The sequence below is a fragment of the Acartia tonsa genome, chromosome 4 (assembly GCF_053477335.1).
Source record: "Acartia tonsa isolate MP-2025a chromosome 4, ASM5347733v1, whole genome shotgun sequence".
Lineage (NCBI taxonomy): Eukaryota > Metazoa > Arthropoda > Copepoda > Calanoida > Acartiidae > Acartia > Acartia tonsa.
Window position 1 is genome coordinate 39,043,469 of NC_137263.1, and position 18,638 is coordinate 39,062,106.

General features: G+C 29.5%; 1 protein-coding gene across 1 annotated transcript in view; it reads right to left on the reverse strand.

The window, feature by feature from the left end:
- sha (shavenoid) overlaps positions 1 to 18,638 on the reverse strand; it is a 152,874-nt gene that overhangs the window by 58,628 nt on the left and 75,608 nt on the right. Inside the window, exon 3 of the mRNA XM_080158013.1 lies at positions 1,734 to 1,824. Within this exon, the coding sequence (XP_080014139.1) occupies positions 1,734 to 1,824 (91 nt within the window). The remainder of the gene's footprint in view (positions 1 to 1,733; positions 1,825 to 18,638) is intronic.

An 18,638-nucleotide genomic window follows, 5' to 3' on the forward strand; every position in this document is an offset into this window, starting at 1 on the left:
AAACAGTAAGTCAATGGCACCAAAAAATGCGTCTTGTCCTTTTCCCTGAAAACGGACAAAATTGGTTATAGAGTGGTAGCTTTGAAGTTTTAAAAAGTAAAACAAATAAAAGCACACCCCTGTAATATTTTGATATTTAATAACGAAGCTATTCTAATTATTTACTTAAAATAAAATTAAAAGTGGTGGGATAGTTTTTCGTGCATTTTTTTACCTTTTGCCAAGTTAAATTAGGTTGTATTAGGTACAGGATTTCCCCCCACAGCGTTAGTGCACCGCAGGTATAGTACCTACAAGGTTCTAGAGAAAAAGAAAAAAATACCCACCTTATTTTCACTATATTTTAATATAAGGTTTGTGTTTAAGTGGAAAAAAGAATAAAAAATATAATTAAGCTATGCTTTGAAACAATATACACATAAAACACACGAACAATTTAGAAGACAGACGCACATGCATATCAATAAAGATTTGATTGTCATAAATTATGAAAATTTATATCCATGTCATATTAGAAAATTTAATGTTCATGTACATAAACACATTTATTAAATCTTTAAAAAGACACTCAGCAATTTAAATTTTTTTTTTACATAATTGTTTCGATAGTGCCTTTAAGTAGCAAAATGTCGGAAAAATAAAATGAATATAACTATTTTCACTTTATAAAAGTTTTAAAGAATAAGGACACTGTAAATGTTGAAGTGTTTAATAGTCTGTAGACTCTCGAGGCATGTAAGTAGATGCGTGCGGGAAAATTTGGGATTATCTAAGAAGCTTAACTTAAAGAATAATATATATAAAGAGACCTGCAATCTAAGGGTTGTCTGCCTATATATTATGCATATAAAGCCAAACAAAAGAGTGTCCTGTTAAAGATTTAGACTCTGGTGGCTATTAAAGAGAAAACATGATAGTTATTTCAAAATTAATATATACTACCAGGGCCGGGGCTGGCTAGACCGATAAATTTTCCTTAACATCATTTAATACTCTCTGTTTTTTTTTCACATCAACTTAATTATTATTTTCATTTGGGAATATTAAAATTTCATAATTTTTTTCTGAAAGTTATTTTTAAAGGGAGAAATAGTTATTTATGTGTATTCTAATTTTAAAAATGATATTTTTTATCGAAAATAGCACAAATAAATAATTCATGTTATGTATTTGAAAACAATTTAAAGTTTTCTTAATAGAATTTTTCTAGCACAGTAACACTCCTCCTCCTCTCCGTAGATTAAAATAAATGAAGAAAGGGGGGGGGGTAGCTATTTGTTATGTTAGGTTATATTGGATACAGGGTAGCCCTGAATGGTTAGGGTACTGCAGGTTTGGGCATATTAAAACAATTATGTTATCCCCTTATTTTTAATTTATTTACAAAAAATGAGGGGAAGGAGGTTCAATGTTTGATAAGCAATTTGAAGGAAGTCGCCGAGCCTTTAATGATTCCTGTTACCACATGCCTTAATTATTATAATTTACCTGGGATAGATAAGTTGACCAGCCAGAGGAATGAAAACAAATAAGTTACCTGTGATAGATAAGTTGACCAGCCAGAGGAAAGAAAACAAATAATTTACCTGGGATAGATAAGTTGACCAGCCAGAGGAAAGAAAACAAATAATTTACCTGGGATAGATAAGTTGACCAGCCATAGGAAGGAAAACAAATAATTTACCTGGGATAGATAAGTTGACCAGCCAGAGGAAGAAAAACAAATAATTTACCTGGGATAGATAAGTTGACCAGCCAGAGGAAGGAAAACAAATGGAATTTTTTCTGAAGAATTTCCAGAACTGAAGTCAGCCAGCTCACATTCTGAAATAAAAATAAATATTTTTAAGAGGAAGAATAAAATACATTACAATAAACGGATCAAGTCAAGCTGAGTGTGCCAATGGCAACAAGTAAAACAGAGCGTGCCAATATTCCCCCTAGTCAAGTAGAGTATGCCAATATTCCCCCAAGTAAAACATAGTACGCCAATATTTCATCAAGTAAAGCATAATATGCCAATATTTTATCAAACAAAGCAGCATGACAAAAAAAAAAAGATGAATTTAACATATTTTCCGATTTATATTATAATAATTAAACCTACAACTAGGAGCTCTTTATTCCAAGTAGTAGAAAAGTTACGAAAATTAGCCTAAAACCAATTAAATTTCTAAATAAAAGATCTCACTAATCGATGGACTGATATGGTTCTTCTTTCAATGAAGCTTATTATTGGTCCTTTAAAATACCATGATTTTGTTACAATAGTTTTTCTTTTTAAAACCTAAATGTAAAGGAGATTTTCAGCTCTCTCCTTCCCTAAAATGCCCCTACAAACAGCGAGGGGGGGGGGCGCTAGTATATATACATAAATTATTTCAAAATTTAAGAAAAAGCATATCTTGACAAGTAAAGCAGAGTATGCCAATATTACGCCAAGTAAAGCAGCGTGTGCCAATTTTCCCCCTAGTCAAGTAGAGTATGCCAATATTCCCCCAAGTCAAGTAGCATGTGCCAAAACAGGCTATTGGCATACTCAGCTTAACTTGATCCCAATAAACTGTTATACAGTTAAAACTGTATATACATTTGTTTAATTGGGTGGTCATGAACACTTACAAAAAGAAATTTAGAATTTTCAACAAAAAAAAATAAAAATTGTTTCCAGAATGGCTTCGAAACCATTTAATATCCGCTGGATTAGAGTTGGTTCATTGTCACACTGAAAAATCATGTATAATATTACGGACAATTTTCTACGATTTAAAAAAATATCATAAAATTAATACCAGTTTTGTTAGCCAGGGTCTTGAGCCAACAAAACTGGTTTTAATCTTATAATTTCCATTTTGATCACCGCGGAAAGCTTAGTGTATTACGATGCGGTAATTATAATTTTTTTTGTAAATATATATGTCTTTGTAGAAAGCATCGTATTAATTATAATGGGCAATTAAATAAAATTAATTGTCAGTATTAAACGCACACATTAAGTTATCAAAATATTCTGCTTTTTGAAAGTAATAAAAAGTATAAAAATGGTCTGTCTTTTTGTCCGTCTGTCTCATTTGATCTCGCTATCCACTGTACTAATTTGTTTCTAATCTTTAGAAAAGCTTCCTACTAGTCTCATCAAAACGAAATTATAAGTTAGGTTTGGAGTTGCTTTTCCTTAAACTAATTGACAAAGTGAACTAAGCGAGTTACAGAGGAGATGTTACTCCTAAAATGTTATGTTATTGTTTAACTGAAATGATTGATAGAAGAAGATAGTGTCAACAAAATTCTAAATCTTTTAGTTAATCTAAAACCTTTGTTAGTTTTTAAGGCTACACTCTTAAAAATAAACCTTTTTCTGCCAATTAAGTATGTTTTTTTTTCCATTGTTACTTTACAGTAGTATGATCTAATTTTTATTACTGATATTAAAAAAATAACTAGCTTTTTACTGGCCAAAAAACTTGAGAAAATGCTGTTTTTTATATGTGATATTTTCTCTACCAATAAAGCAGAAAATCTTCAAAAACATTTTTTATAGTTTATGTCAAATATGAAGTTAAATATACAGAAACATTTGGAGACAAAAAAACTTGTGACATATGTGGACATTCTTTTTTACTTCTTCCACTTTTTTTGACCAATGGGTTTATTTTATTCATGCGTTTTTATATTTAAAAAAAAAAAAAGTTTGGTCGATGATGAACATTAGGTTACAATGATTAAAAGTTAGTCATCTAATTTCGTCGACTTACACTTTATTAAATAGTATACATATGCCGACTAGATTATATAAAAGTGGCCAATGCTGACATAAAGACTAAACAAAAAAAGAGAATTAATCTATTAAATTTTTCAAAGTCGCAAATTTTCAAATTTTTCATCAATGCAATGGAAAGCGCATAAACAGATCTTTCTGAGCATATAGATAAAAATTATGTATGATTTTTTAAACGATGTATGAATGAAATAAAAAATTTTAGAGCTTTAATAAATCTGTAAAAATTATTTCAAGAAAAAGATACTATCAATGTCGATATAATGATACAATAATAAAAGCACAAAGTCTACTCTAACTCCAACTGAAAAGACGGACGAACAGACAACATTTTTTATAAATATAATTATAATGGGCGTTTTTTGTCCTTGGTACTAATTAAGGATGTAAAATAATTCTAATTTTTAACTAAAAAAGCAAAGTCCCGTTTTAAAGAGTTTTATAATCTACGGAAATGTATGTTTAACTAGGGTCTAATTAAAACGTAATTTTAACAAGGATGACAACATCAAATAAAAATAAGCATAGCAAATCTGTAATTCGGACAAATAAGCATTAAAAGATAGAGTGACAAAGATAATTAATTTGAAGAAATTAATTTTTTCTTACAAAACTTCAAAATAAATCTAAATTAAAAACATAGAAGAGTTGCTACGCCCTAAAACATGCTTAATTGTTGTAGAAATCTTCATGTAAGGTTAAAAATCAAAAGTACAATTCTAACATGCCTAAATTCACGATCAGTGCTTTACGGACAGACGGACACACCCTAAAAGTATGTAAAAGCTTCGCTCTTAATAATAATAGTACTGTACACTCAAATATTTACTATAAATTTTAGATTCTGTATTTTAACCTAGATCCTTATACCTTAAAATCAAATGAAAAAAGTTCTTTTTTGAATCCAGTCATTTTTTCCTCTCATCTATTGTTTTTTTCCTATTTTTCGTCATTTGAATATTTATTCTCTCTTTAAGTTTTTTTTCTGTCTCTTTTTCTCTTTTCTTTCCTACTCTTTTTCATTACAAATCCAATTCAAATTTCAATATTTAAAGTCAAAGTCTAAATATAAATTTGTTTTATATGTGTGTGTGTGTGTGTGTGTGTGCGTGTATGTATGGGACTGTGCGTGTTTGTGTAAGTGTAGCAATCTTGCTAAAAATAGGCCTTTATTCATCTTTTTTTTGTAAGCGTGCAAACCATCGCCCGCCTATGCCTATATATATATACTAGCGGCTTCGCCCCTTTTTGGGAGAGGAAATTTTCAGTTTTGGGGACAGACGGACGGACGGACAGGCGGACAGACAGACATCATTCTACTTTGTATTATAGATTATTCTTTTATACTATAGTTTTATTTATTAGGGTTTTGTTTTGTCAAATTTCATAGTAAGAAGTAGTAAATTGTGGTTATATTATGTAAGATCTTATTTTCTTTGCATATATGGTTTTAAAGCTATTTAAAAATAAGTTTTGTCTATCCCAAAAATCTATAACAATAAATAAAAAAGCTTTTTTAAAAGAAATAAATCAAAATCACTGGATAAAGTTAGTATCTTAAATAATTATCTTATACGAAAACAAGGATGACATCAGCCATAAGAAGAAACACAACAAATTATAAAAATATCAAGGAAATCCAACGTATTAAAAAACAAAATAAGTTTTAGGTTACATGTTCTTTTGTTAGGAAAATTAAATACAGAAATTACAGCTTTTTATCTCCAATATCAGCCAAGAAAATCATGTTTTTAAGATACATACAACTAAAAAAAACTATATAGACAAAGCATAAATTCATGTATGTATAAAGAAATTGATTGATGGACTACTTTAGTAAAGTAATTTATCCTAATAGCCATGTATCTAGGCTTATAAGTGAATTTTAATATTTTTCATAAAATAATTTAGAGACATTCAATAAGGTACATTTTTATTAAGAGAGTCTTTCTATCTGAAGCTTAAGATCTCAATAACTACTGAGATCCTGAAATGGCTTTAGGCTATTCAATTTTCATTTTCTAGCTTTTTTGCTAGCCCCTCTTTTTAGAATACAGAGCCCCTAGAGGCTCGTAGTCGATTGTTGTATAAATAAAATTCTGGTAGTATCTTAAAGGTTGGTAATAATGTCAGCATAAATATCAGGCAATTTTATTTACTCTATTAACGAATAACCATTATATATATGGGGATATATAAGCCCATTGTTATTCAATTCTATGAATAACTATTAGAACATTAAGTTGACAAACTCTTTGAAAGATTAAGGATTAAAGCTAAAATGAAGATTTAATGTGTCTAACTTTCAGATGTAAAAGTTCCCCGAATTAATCAGTGTTGCTTTTTCTATTAACTATTTTTCTATGGTGCTATCACGTTCTCAAATGTTTGTAGTTATTATGAGACAATTTAGCCAAGATAAATAAAAACATGAATTATTCTTCCCCTTTAGTTTTCCACATCGAATTGCGGTATAAAAAAATCATCTGTATAACCTATAAATGTATAAGTGTAGATGTATAACACAGACAATTACCTGGTGCATGTAGTGAGGACCTTTTTAGTATGCTAGCAAATTGCTTTCTGCTCTTTTGTAGTGATTTGGCTTTGTTGATATTTCCGACGCTATTGGCTGATATTCAAAGACGCAATTGAAAGCCGGCACAGAGTCCTCACCCCTTGGCCATCAGTTATTTAACCCCTGCCCCCTCTATTCTTTTAGTTTAATGTATAACCAAATATCTTTAAGTCTGTACCAGTATGGGAGATTATTTATCTTCCATTGCATTGATTCGTTTTTATTCCTGATCATATACAAAGCAAAGCTACTCCAAAGTTTTAAAACCTTTAGATGAACAAAAAACATGTTTTTATTAGGAATATTTATTAAAGGAAAAGACGAAGGATAATAAATTGATATACATTCTCAATGATAATACATAAAATAACTTCATAAGAGCTAAATTATTGGTTGAAAAGTTTTTAAGCCAACGAAAACGATGACGTATTATCTTTAAAGTAATATATCTAAAGAAAAAAATTAAAATACTTTCTGTATGAATGGATATAATGGTAAAAAGTGTCCTTTGTATAAAGTTAATATGAAAGGTTGAATTAAAGCGTAAAAGTATATTGTATGAGAAACGACAAATCCCCCTTTATCAGGGAAAGAAGAGACATTTGACATAAATTATACTGAGCTGGATCTTTAAATCATTTTAGTGGTGAGCCAGATCGGGGTGCGCTGAATTTCAGCCAATGAGAGCACAGCATTTTATAAAATGCCGCGCTGTTATTTGCTGAAATTCGGCGCACCCCGATCTGGCTCACCACTAAAATGATTTAAAGATCCAGCTCTGGTACACAAAGTTTTTAAAACACGTTCTTTAAAAAACTTAGGCTATTTTTTATAAAAACTTAATTGGATTATAAAACTACCAGCAAGTTTATTCTATAGTAGAGGTTGTACATCAATTTTCCGTCTATTGTCTTATCCCTTCAGATCTTTGCCTTGTATCAAAGACTCGGCTTGCCAACTATGGCATTTTGAATAAAAACAAGAAAAAATATAATCATAAATAACATGGATTTGTAATATAATATTTTATATTCTAACCAGTAATCTTCATGGATAAGAAAATAGATGATAATTTTATGTACATCCACATTGCAAGGAAAAATATTTTTAAGGAATTTTAAAAAGTTACCTCTTGAACTTAACTTGTAACAATATAGGTGTAAAAAATGTATAACTTAAGAGAGTTTAATTCTTAAAAAGGAAAAAGAGATTAAAAGGCCATTATTTAAAGTGTAGTGAATTTTTTGCTCCTTCTAAGTCCGATTCTCAAAAAGTTTATCGAAAGCTACATGTTAACAATTCATAAATAGAAAGTAAAAAAACATCAAAAAATCTTTAAAATAAAATAAAGTTTTCAATAAATATTTTAAAAATTAAGTACTCAAGTACACCCTAGAATAAAAATTCTGAAAATATATTTTTCCAAACTTTTAAGTATCGGACATTTAAAGTGAAAAGGTATTGTCTTTCATAATACATCAAGTTAACAGAAAGATTATCCTTTTTTTATTTTACATTATTTTGTGTCTGAATTTATTATGTTAGTTTTCTGTGTATACCAAAGGATCTCGCTAATCGCTGAACCGCTATTTTTCCCCTTTAAAGTGTAGCTTCTCATAGACCCTTGGAAGGTTGGTAACTATTTTTTGTAAATTACACTGGTTATTTTATTTGGTGGCTCAAAAACTTTGGATAATTTTATTGAAATTGGATTTGTTTATTCCAAACCAACAATTATAATCAACAGAAGTGGTAGTTTTTTTTTTATCAACATTGTGGATGAACTTATCGCTTTTTGTCTTATCCCTTTACTTCCCTGTAAACAAACATAAAATGATTGGTATGCAAAAGTTATCACAACCAGTGGCCCAGTGGCTTGACCTCACACACACACACTCACACACACGAACACACACACACACACGCATACATGATCTTGCTAAATCTAATCTAGAATCATAAATACACACACAGACATACATGCACCAAATATCAAAAGGATTGAGAAGAAGGACAATGATGTCCAGAAGTAGCGCAGCATCAACAAGCTAATACTGGTTTTATGAAATCAGAAGATTCAATTGTAGCACGGTAACAGTTCGGGGAAAAAATTGTTCTATATTTAGCAAATGTAATGCTTAAACGATAAAATAATAAAGAAAAAAAAAAGAAAATAAGAAATTTAATGTAAACAGTCTCATCTCGAGACACGAAAAAAAGTTGGGATTTTTTTATATAAAATATTTCAAACAGGTAAAATAGTTTTTATTTTAAGGAAAACTCATCTGGTACAATAATTTAGTGTTTTTAAGCTATTTTTCATGATCATCGTTGCATAGAATCCTATAGCTGGGCAGAGTATGTTAGTTATGGATTTGTTTTTTATTTTTTTAATAAGGAAATGTTAATAGTGAACATATCGGTAAGCCTTCACTTCCGTATACTATTAAATCTGCATTGCCTTTTATAAGATAGTAGTTATAACCTATATATATAACCTTTGGAGGCCAGATACACTGTTAGGTGCAAATACAGTGCGATTGGGAGATATAGTTATTTAACCCTTTCCCTCTCTAGTGTTTTACTCTAATTTCGAAACCGACAAATGGAATGAAGCTCTTCGCCTTTTGCATTTCACAGTCGCGGTTATTGTGATACATGCACGGAAATGATTGCACATCAACATATCAATAAATGACATTCTAGTTTGCACACGATATTTTTGCAATAGTCAACTTGTTAATTGCATAGAAGTGCTTTAATTTACTTTATCCACCTAACGAACGTACGTCAGTCACTAACAGATAAACCTATCCTAACATTTGAATCTATGCAAAAAGAAGAGGAACGGTTATTAAAGCCCCGCACTGTTAAGTGTACTTTTAAAGGCTACAGGTTTTTGAAGATAGGGAGTAATATTTATGACCTATAAAATTTAACTTTTATAAAAATATTTTATACTCACAGTCAAAAGCTTTTATTTGTATTGCCACGCTTTCATAAATATTTTTGTTTTGTTGACTGATATATCATATTTTGGCATGCTATATGCTTCAAAATATAATGCAAAACATAGTATTTAGATAAAAGTCTGTCTATAATTTAAGATACCTAATAAATTTAGTAATTATTTTGCTTAGAAAGCCATATAATTTTATGTAATCAAAATTGTTTATAACATTAATTGAAGATATAGAAAATCTATAAAAATTTTAACTAATTAGGTGCATAATCAAACGAAAATTTTTATCTCAAAATAAAGTCAAAACCTTTCACTTTAGGTTTATTTCTTGTTAATATAACCAATCGCAGATATTTTAGGATACTGCATAAGAAATCTAATTGGTTAAAAACTGAATATCTTTAGCAGTTCTTTTCCAGCCTTTTGCTTACATACCTAAAAAAAAAATAAAAATAATGGTTAACAAAAATATAAACAAAGCAACAAGCTATGAATTGACTATGAAGATAAGCATGTTTAGAATTGAATAAATTCAAATGCTTGACTTTGTGTAGATGCACTGTTTTAACCAGTGCAGTGCTAGGTACCCGCAGCTGTAGGTAGCCGCAGCTGTATTAAGCAGCAATTTTACTAATCAGCCGCGTGCAACAAAACCTGCAATTAGCGATCTATAGGCATCATTGACCTGGCGACTTCATTTTCCTATATATTTAGCTGCATTCTTGTTGAAAAGTAGGTAAAATAAAAGTTAGCCGCGAAAACTAAGCAATCCGCAGCCGATTATAGAACTTATTAAACTGCAAGCCGCTCTGTCGATAGACGGTTGCCGAACGCTTCTTACCTCTCAATCAAACCAATGCAATTCTATAACCTGTTCAGTTCATATCCATTTTTTTTACTTTTAACGACTTTGTTTGGTAAGTGTAGGTCCTCTATAACTTAATTATTATGCTTAATCTATGTCAATGGTTAATTGATAACAATTTGTTCTTTTTAAAATTAAGGACTATTTAAATGCTTATTTTTTTCACAATTTCCTTCCAAGAAGAGCCGAAATTAGTATAAGAATACTTACTAGAAAGATTTTTACATAAATGATAAAAGAAATCCTTTAATTTTGCCTAGACTAATACTTTCATGTATTTTTAAAAACAATACTTTAATCGTTTTAGTAATTGAAAATAAAAGACAATTACCATACCATTAGCTACTCTAAAAAATTAAAACATCTTATAGGGTGAGACGATTTTAACTGCTAATACAAAAGTATCGCTATTTAAACGCTACGATATAAAGAACCGTTAAAAACGTATTAGATTTATTTAAATGACATAAACAAATTAAAAAGGAATAATTTGTGCACAAAAATACAATTTGATTTAATATAAAGCAACACAGAGAAACAGACAGACAGACATAGAAACACACAGACAGACTTCTAAGCAACAGAAATAAGATTAAAGTCGAGCAGACAGTTAAATTGACATAGGCCAACAAAGCAATTGACCTTATTTACATTTACAGAAAGATTACACCCCCCCCCCCCCCCCCCTCCACTCCTCGTACACACTCACACACCTTTTATGTGTTTTGATTCAATTTTAAATTTTGCTTAGGAATGCAGCTACTCTTGAACTTGCACCATCGATTTAAACTTGATGATTCATGTAATAGTTAGGTAATAGCGTAACTCCATAATCAATACCGGATAGTTCGCAAGCCCATTTAAACATAATGTTATTTTGCTGTTTTAAAACAAAATATCTTATGATATAATCATCCTATTTACTAGATATTTTGAAAACGTATTCCATAGACAATATATGATGGTATAAGCGAAGCATTTTTATAATCAAGTCCATTATGTTTGTCCGTCCGTTTGAATTAAGGCTCGAATCTTGTAGTTAGAGTAGTAATAGTATGTAAATATGAGTTTAGAATAAAAATCTCCCAAAATTTTATTTGGTGTCTTTTTGCCAAACAGGAAAAATGCCTTACATAAAAAAGGCGCTACTCAATATTATGCACAGTTAGGGATTCCAGAAAAAGTCCATGCAATCAAAGGATGGTTATCTGTAGGCTGAAAATTTCTAAAATCATTTTTAAATAGAAAAAGTCCTATATATTCATTTTTTATATATGAATTTAAATTTAAAAATTTCCAGATGTAGAAATTTATGTTAAACCGTTTAGGATAATGATTATATTTCTAATGAAAATATCATCACAAGCATAATTTACTTAATGATGGGGAAAATTTCATTTATATGTCTATTAAATCAATTTCAAACATATGTAGGGGCTGAGAAAAATATGTATAGAAAATTGAAAGATAGGTAGAAATTACAGAAAGAAAAAAATTGATAGAAAAAAGGATTATGTAATAAGATTTTTTTTAAAGTCGCAATCATTAAAAATAAATCAATAAGAATAAAGAAAGACAAAAAATATAGAAAGTAAGATAGACATAGATAGAAAAAGGAAAAATAGAGTCAAACACACAATGTGAGGGAAAGATATACAAAGATAGAAAATGACAGAAAGGTAGAAAGAAAAGCAAGAGACAGTAAGACAGACAGCTAGAAATGATAAAAGAAATTTGTAAAACTATTTAAATATAGAAAATATTGAACATTTGTGATAATTTAGACATTATTTCATATACCTCTCATCATGCTATTCATATACTTTTCAGGGATGCAAGGTATCTAATATTAGAAATAAAATAAAAACTTTAATAAGTTAGATTACCCTTTTATTATCCAAAACCTTTAATCAATATTAGACACTGGCATTAAAACTAATCATAGATACCCTTTTATTATTCACTTAGCTAGGTTATCTGTTCTATTAAAGTGTATGTTCTTGTTCCCAACATCCCACGGACAACCAACCTTATGATTGCACATCCTTTGCCAAGCTATACATGGTAATGAGTTGCACCTTATAATTGACCAAAGCATAACCACTTCCCTTAATATCAAAATCTTATACTTGATATAGCAACAGTGTAAACATTTTTTAACAACTTTAAATATGTTACGGTTTTCACTTACATACCTCATCTCTGAACCATTGAAATCATTTACCCACCACTAACTTTCATAACCATCCACTATCCTTTCCTAGGACCACAGCTGCTCTAGGATTCAAGTAATTTTCTGTCATTGTTATTTAAATAAACGTGGAATGTTAGATCAATCTAATATACATATCTGCAAAGGTAAGAACAATTAATCATAAAAATATGAATTGACGAAACTATGTAATCTGAGTTAGGAATTAAAATTTATATATAAAAACTATCTTACGGACCTCCTGACCATCGAGTAATGTATTAAAATATGCTAATTTTTAACAAATAATTATTATAATTGTCTTATAAAGTTTCTAATGAATAGGACGATTCTATTTGGCCCAATTTAGTTTTACAGCTCTGGGTTAAAACATTATTTTATACTTATGAACATATTAGTTCTCGTAAATTTTAAGAACAATTTATTTCTGTTCATAACATTATCTAATAAATTTAATGATAAAAAAAGTAAATAATTGTTTTTAAGATTTTCGTTTTACCATAACATGTTAAAAAATCATTAGTATTTAAATTCATATTTTTGTATTGTGTAATAATTTTAGAAAAATCATTTAAACTATTAATTGCCTAATATATTTTTGTTATTTAAATTCTAATATTTCTCATAAAAATTCAAACAAGTGATTACAAAATCGAACTTAAAATTATTTTTTCAAAAATTTTTCAAACAGAGGAAATTATTTATTCACGGGATATTTTTTCATCCTTTTACAGTTTTTCATTTTATTTTTCATGACATAACGATAGAAATTATTTATATGAAAACAACAATAAGTCGAAAATTCAATATCCTATTATATAAGGAGTAAGAGTTTTTTGTAAGTAGCTTAATATATCAATAACTACTGAAGTTTGGGGATGGCTTTGAGCTCCCTTATAGCCCCTTTGAATACAGAGCCCTTAGATGCTAATATTTTATAATAAAAAAAATCACGCTCTGTATTATCCTTGTTAAACACTTATGATTTAGGTAAAGGTGTGTTTGTAAGCATGCATATGTGTGAATATTGTGTGTGTGTATGTACGTGCGTGTGTGTATATATGTTGATGTTTGTGTATTGGATCGTGTTTGTATTTGAGTCATGTATTTGCTGTTATGGGCCTATATATTCCATATATAAATATACACTTATTACTTAATAATATTAAATATGGTTCTTGGTGGTCCTTTAGTTCAATCCCTTACATATAGTCAAGCTTATCAGGGGTAAGAGGATAGGACAATAGGATAGTAAATTAAACTTTATCCAAATGATTAAATAATTATGTATTTAGGCGCTCATTAAAGATAAAAGTGAAGATACCATTATTTTTTCCTTCCTAGAATTTTTTAATTAATGTAATAATCATGGGACCAAACGTTAAAAGAGGGAATGTACCTTTCTTTTTTTGTCTAAATCTTGTTGATGTAAACATCCCATATTACTTCTCGAGTGTATGTTTCTGGGTTTAAAAATAAATTCTTTATATAAAAGTGTTTGAAAAGTAACACTTTTTGAGTTACTATAAATCTGTAAAGTAAAAGGTGAAAATAAAAGGTAAATTAATCTACCTCCCAATAATTTCAATAAAACAAAAAGGAAAACATTATTGTACTTTTCGATTGGGGGGAAGATTATTTCAAATTTTAGCTGAATGTAGAAAATATGAAATCTAACTTATATAATACATATAGTTAAAATATAATTATTAATAAATAAGTAATAAATTTAAGTTTATTATATTCCAAGTTCTTCTTAACTGTTAAGGAAATAATAATACAAATTTAATAATTTATAGAACGTTTGTGATGTACCTAAATTTACTCTTGTAACTAGTTATTCTCTACGGACAGACATGTTCTAAATAAAGATAAGCTTCGCTTTAAAAAAAATGATTAAATATTTGATTACTTATGATGCAAAATATTTTTATTTTAATTATGTTTTATATAAAGTTGAAGATGAATGGTAATGTAAAATCATTAAATCTGCAAATCTATCACAAAGCAGTGTGCATTCATTTTCGCACAAAAAATAATGGAACCAAAAAAATTATCAGAAGCATAAATGTTTATACTAAAATAAAAGTTGAACATTCTATTATTATGAGAGCATTGAAATAGTTATTTGGGTGCTTTCAATCATTTGTTATTTGATATAATTTATTTTAATATCAGGAATACTTGACTGATTAAATATTTTTTAATGGGCTAGGCTAATTTTTAAGAAATAAGATGTCTTTTTTAAAAAGGTGGGAGATAGGGGATGTTGAACTGTAAATTGTAAGGGTTTAGAAACACGTTCTCTCATTCCTTAGAAGTTGTACAAACTAGCAGTGTAATATTTTCCACCAATATTTTCCATATATAAGAGAAGTAACTATGTTTGTCATCATTGGTGGTGTACATTAATTTTTAACCATTGTTTTTTCACTGCTTATTTCGGCTTTATTATCAAATTACGGTGTAGAATATATTAGTTGGAAATGATAAGACATCATTGGAGAGAGAGAATGCTAGGCATGATTTAAAAGTTAAAATAGTAATTAAGATTTATATCTAGGCAGATAAAGATAACCGAAATAAAAGTAAACTTTGTTATAATAATATATTTGTTATTTTTCATATCTTATACAGTTAGGGAGTTGAATCCATTTTTATAGAAGCAGAAATATAATCTATGATTATGGTTTGGACCCTCTAAAACTGTAATCTACCCTTCCACTTTCCCCTCTCTTGGTGAAGATATCTTCAACGCCGATACGATTTTTGAAATATAAGATTCCACTTTTGTCTCTCTTGTTGAAGATATCTTCACCAAGAGAGGCAACATCTAGGAATAAAGATTCCACTTTTGTCTCTCTTGGTGAAGATATCTTCAACAAGAGAGACAAAAGTGGAATCTTAAATTTCAAAAATCGTATCGGCGTTGAAGATATCTTCACCAAGAGAGGGGAAAGTGGAATCTTACATTTCAAAAATCGTATTGGCGTTGAAGATATCTTCACCAACAGAAGGGAAAGTAGAATCTTACATTTCAATTTTCAAAAATCGTATCGGCGTTGAAGATATCTTCACCAAGAGAGGGGAAAGTGGAAAGGTAGATTACAGTTTAAGAGGGTCCAAACCATAATCATAGATTATATTTCTGCTTCTATAAAAATGGATTCAACTCCCTAACTGTTATAACAAGGATGACAACAATTGCGAAGCACAAAAAACGTGGATGGGAATATGTACAATAAGAGATATAAGTTTTCCGGAATTTTAATGTAGGGAGTAGATTTGAAATCTGCATCAAATTTTAAGGATTTTTTATAAAATTCGTTTTTTGTAATATTCTTTATCTAAAAGCGAAAATACATTTTAAGTTAATTAATTTTGACCAATAGGATAGGTGGATTTTAAACTACCTGCGTTCTAATTGGTTGAATGATGTACGACATCCAATCAGAGCGCAGATTTTTTAAATCCACCAATCACAGATGCCAAAATTAATTAACTTAATTTGTATTTCCGCTTTTAGATAAAGAATTATACAAAAAACGAATTTTATAAAAAATCCTTAAAATTTGATGCGGATTTCAAATCTACTCCCTACATTACAATTCCAGAAAACTTATATCTCTTAATGTACAAGTAGATTTAAAGAGTATTTATTTTAAGGAATGATTTAAAGTGGTTTTTTCACTATTTCTTACGCCTAGAGGCTAAAAGCGAAGCAACTAGTAGCAAATAAAGTAAAGGACATGTGTATAACAAAGATGTTGAGGAAAAAAACGTATTTTTCAACACAAAATCACAAATAATTGTAAACCACGTAGTGTCCTCTTGTGGTATCTATTTCAAGTGTCTGGACTCAATAGTTAGAGTTGGCTTACAGATACTTTAGAAAAAATGAGATTACCATTAAGATTTGATAATTTCATTGTCAGGAGTTTGGTGTTGTATGCCCCGGGTTTTTAACAACAATAATAATGTTGTTTTTTTTAAACAAGAGCAATTCTACCCGTAAGTAGTGCAGCAATTGCATGCTCAGACAAACTTTTTTCTTGTACTTTTATTCTTACATATAAATGTGTGCAAATCGCTAGGATATAACTTGCTCTAACCTAACCAAAAAGTAAGAATTAAACAGGTTTTTTTCATCAAAAGTTTGTTTCAAAAGAATAGCTGACCTATTAAAAATATTATATCCAAAAATGTGTTGCTTTTAAAGGATCATTCTTACAGAATGAGGAAATGTGTGAAATGGAAGCCTGTTTTTGCGTGATGGTATTACCCTCACCAATGTTCACAGAAAATAACCTTAAACCTGCCGAGGATCAATTATAGAGCTGATGTTTTAGATATCTTAAGCAACAGACGAACACCTTGCTATGCTATTGTTTTCTGAACACAAATATTTTTTTGAAAACCTTCCTCGACTGGATAAAGATAATAAGACGTAAATGAGTAGCGTATTTCTATCCATTCATAGCCTGTAATTAGAATATTATACCCAATATAAAAACAGTAAATAGGGATGTGCGATAGAAGGGTGTCAATATCCCTGTGACAAAAATAAAAGGGGTTAAGCACATACAACCCTACCTATTAATGCATTTATATATTATAGAGAGAGAGAAAAAATGTTTATTTTGCTAGGGTTGTTTTTTAAATAATTACTATATGATCAACACAATAATTTTAGCATGTTCTATTTATTTGTTTTATACTCAGCTTTTTATTTTAAAATAAATCACCGAATGGTTTATAAAAATTTTAAGGATTTTTTTTTCAAGTATGGCTTCGAATTCAATTAATATACACTATATTGGAACCAATTCTCAGCCATACTGAAAATCATGTATAGCATCATGTTAAAGACAGTTTTCTACGAATATCAAAATAAAAACATAAAACTAATACCAGTTTTGTTAGCCTGGTTTTGATCTTATAATTTTTCTTATTTTAATATCCGCAGAAATCTGTCTATTACATAATTTCCATCTTATCTCTGACACTCAGAGGATAATGGAGCTAAAATTAGTCTACACACCTTTTTTTTACTAATAGACAAAATTTCAAACATAATCATGGCAGAGAAGATTAGGTTATCGTCCATTGTGCTATCCCCGGCTAACTCCACTTACTGGTATATGTGTATAAATCTCTCTGTAGAGATGCGGGTGTAAAGAGAATATTATTTATGTTAAAACACCCTAGCCCCAAGATATTATACATTTTAGGTAGGGGGGGGGGGGGAGGTACGGGATGAGAGAATCAAGAATATATGAATTTATAAATGAATGATTTGCTAAAAAAAAAATTGACACTTAGACAATGTTTATAATAGTTTAGCCAAAAAAAACTTTTTTAAATGCCATGTAAATATAAGGTCGTCATAGTTGCTTCAAATTGGACACCACTAGATTGTAATTGGGGATGGATTTATCTTCTATTGACCTATTCCTGTATCCGAAGGTGTTAAGGATAATTTACGTTGAAGTTGAAATATGGAATTTACAAATGTAAATAAAAACTAATCTTCCTCCAAATAGTACAAAAAGTTGTCTGTAATTTTTACAAATATTTAAAATTATTTAAACAAAAAATAAGACTTAAGCATATATCATATTTTTTAAACTTTTGGTAAATACTCTAAATAGGGGAAGAAGGTGGAGGTAGTGTACAGCAGGTTTTGCAAAATAAGTTTTGGAACTGAATCAAATTAATAATATTACTTTAGGGCCTTTAATTCAGGCACTGTTCAATGTTTAATACCCTTCCCCATTTTAAATTTGCCCCATGGCCAGTCATTTGCCAAATACCCTATCCCCCCCCCCCCTCATACCTTTCTTACCCCTCTTGGAAAGATATGGGTATTGCTAATTAATGATTGTAGGTTGGGGGTAAACTGGGGTAAATTTTAAGGCCATAATTTGTATGGATTTATCAGGGTGGTAAAACAAGATGAGACAACATTTGGAAAAATTATAGGAAGAACTTCTAAGTTGACGTGAATTCTGGGTCATTTGTGATTCATGGAGGAAACGAGTTGCGGCATTTCTGGCTCTGATGATGTTTTTGCACAGTTTTCAAAATATATTCCAATATTCCCCCTCCCCCCCATGATATAACACTATATTCTTTATACTTTTTACTTATTTCATTCTGTTCATTAATTACAATTGGACATAATCGTTCTATTCCTTTAAAACCTAAAAAATTTATGAAATTTGCCCTCTGCTACCCTGTCTA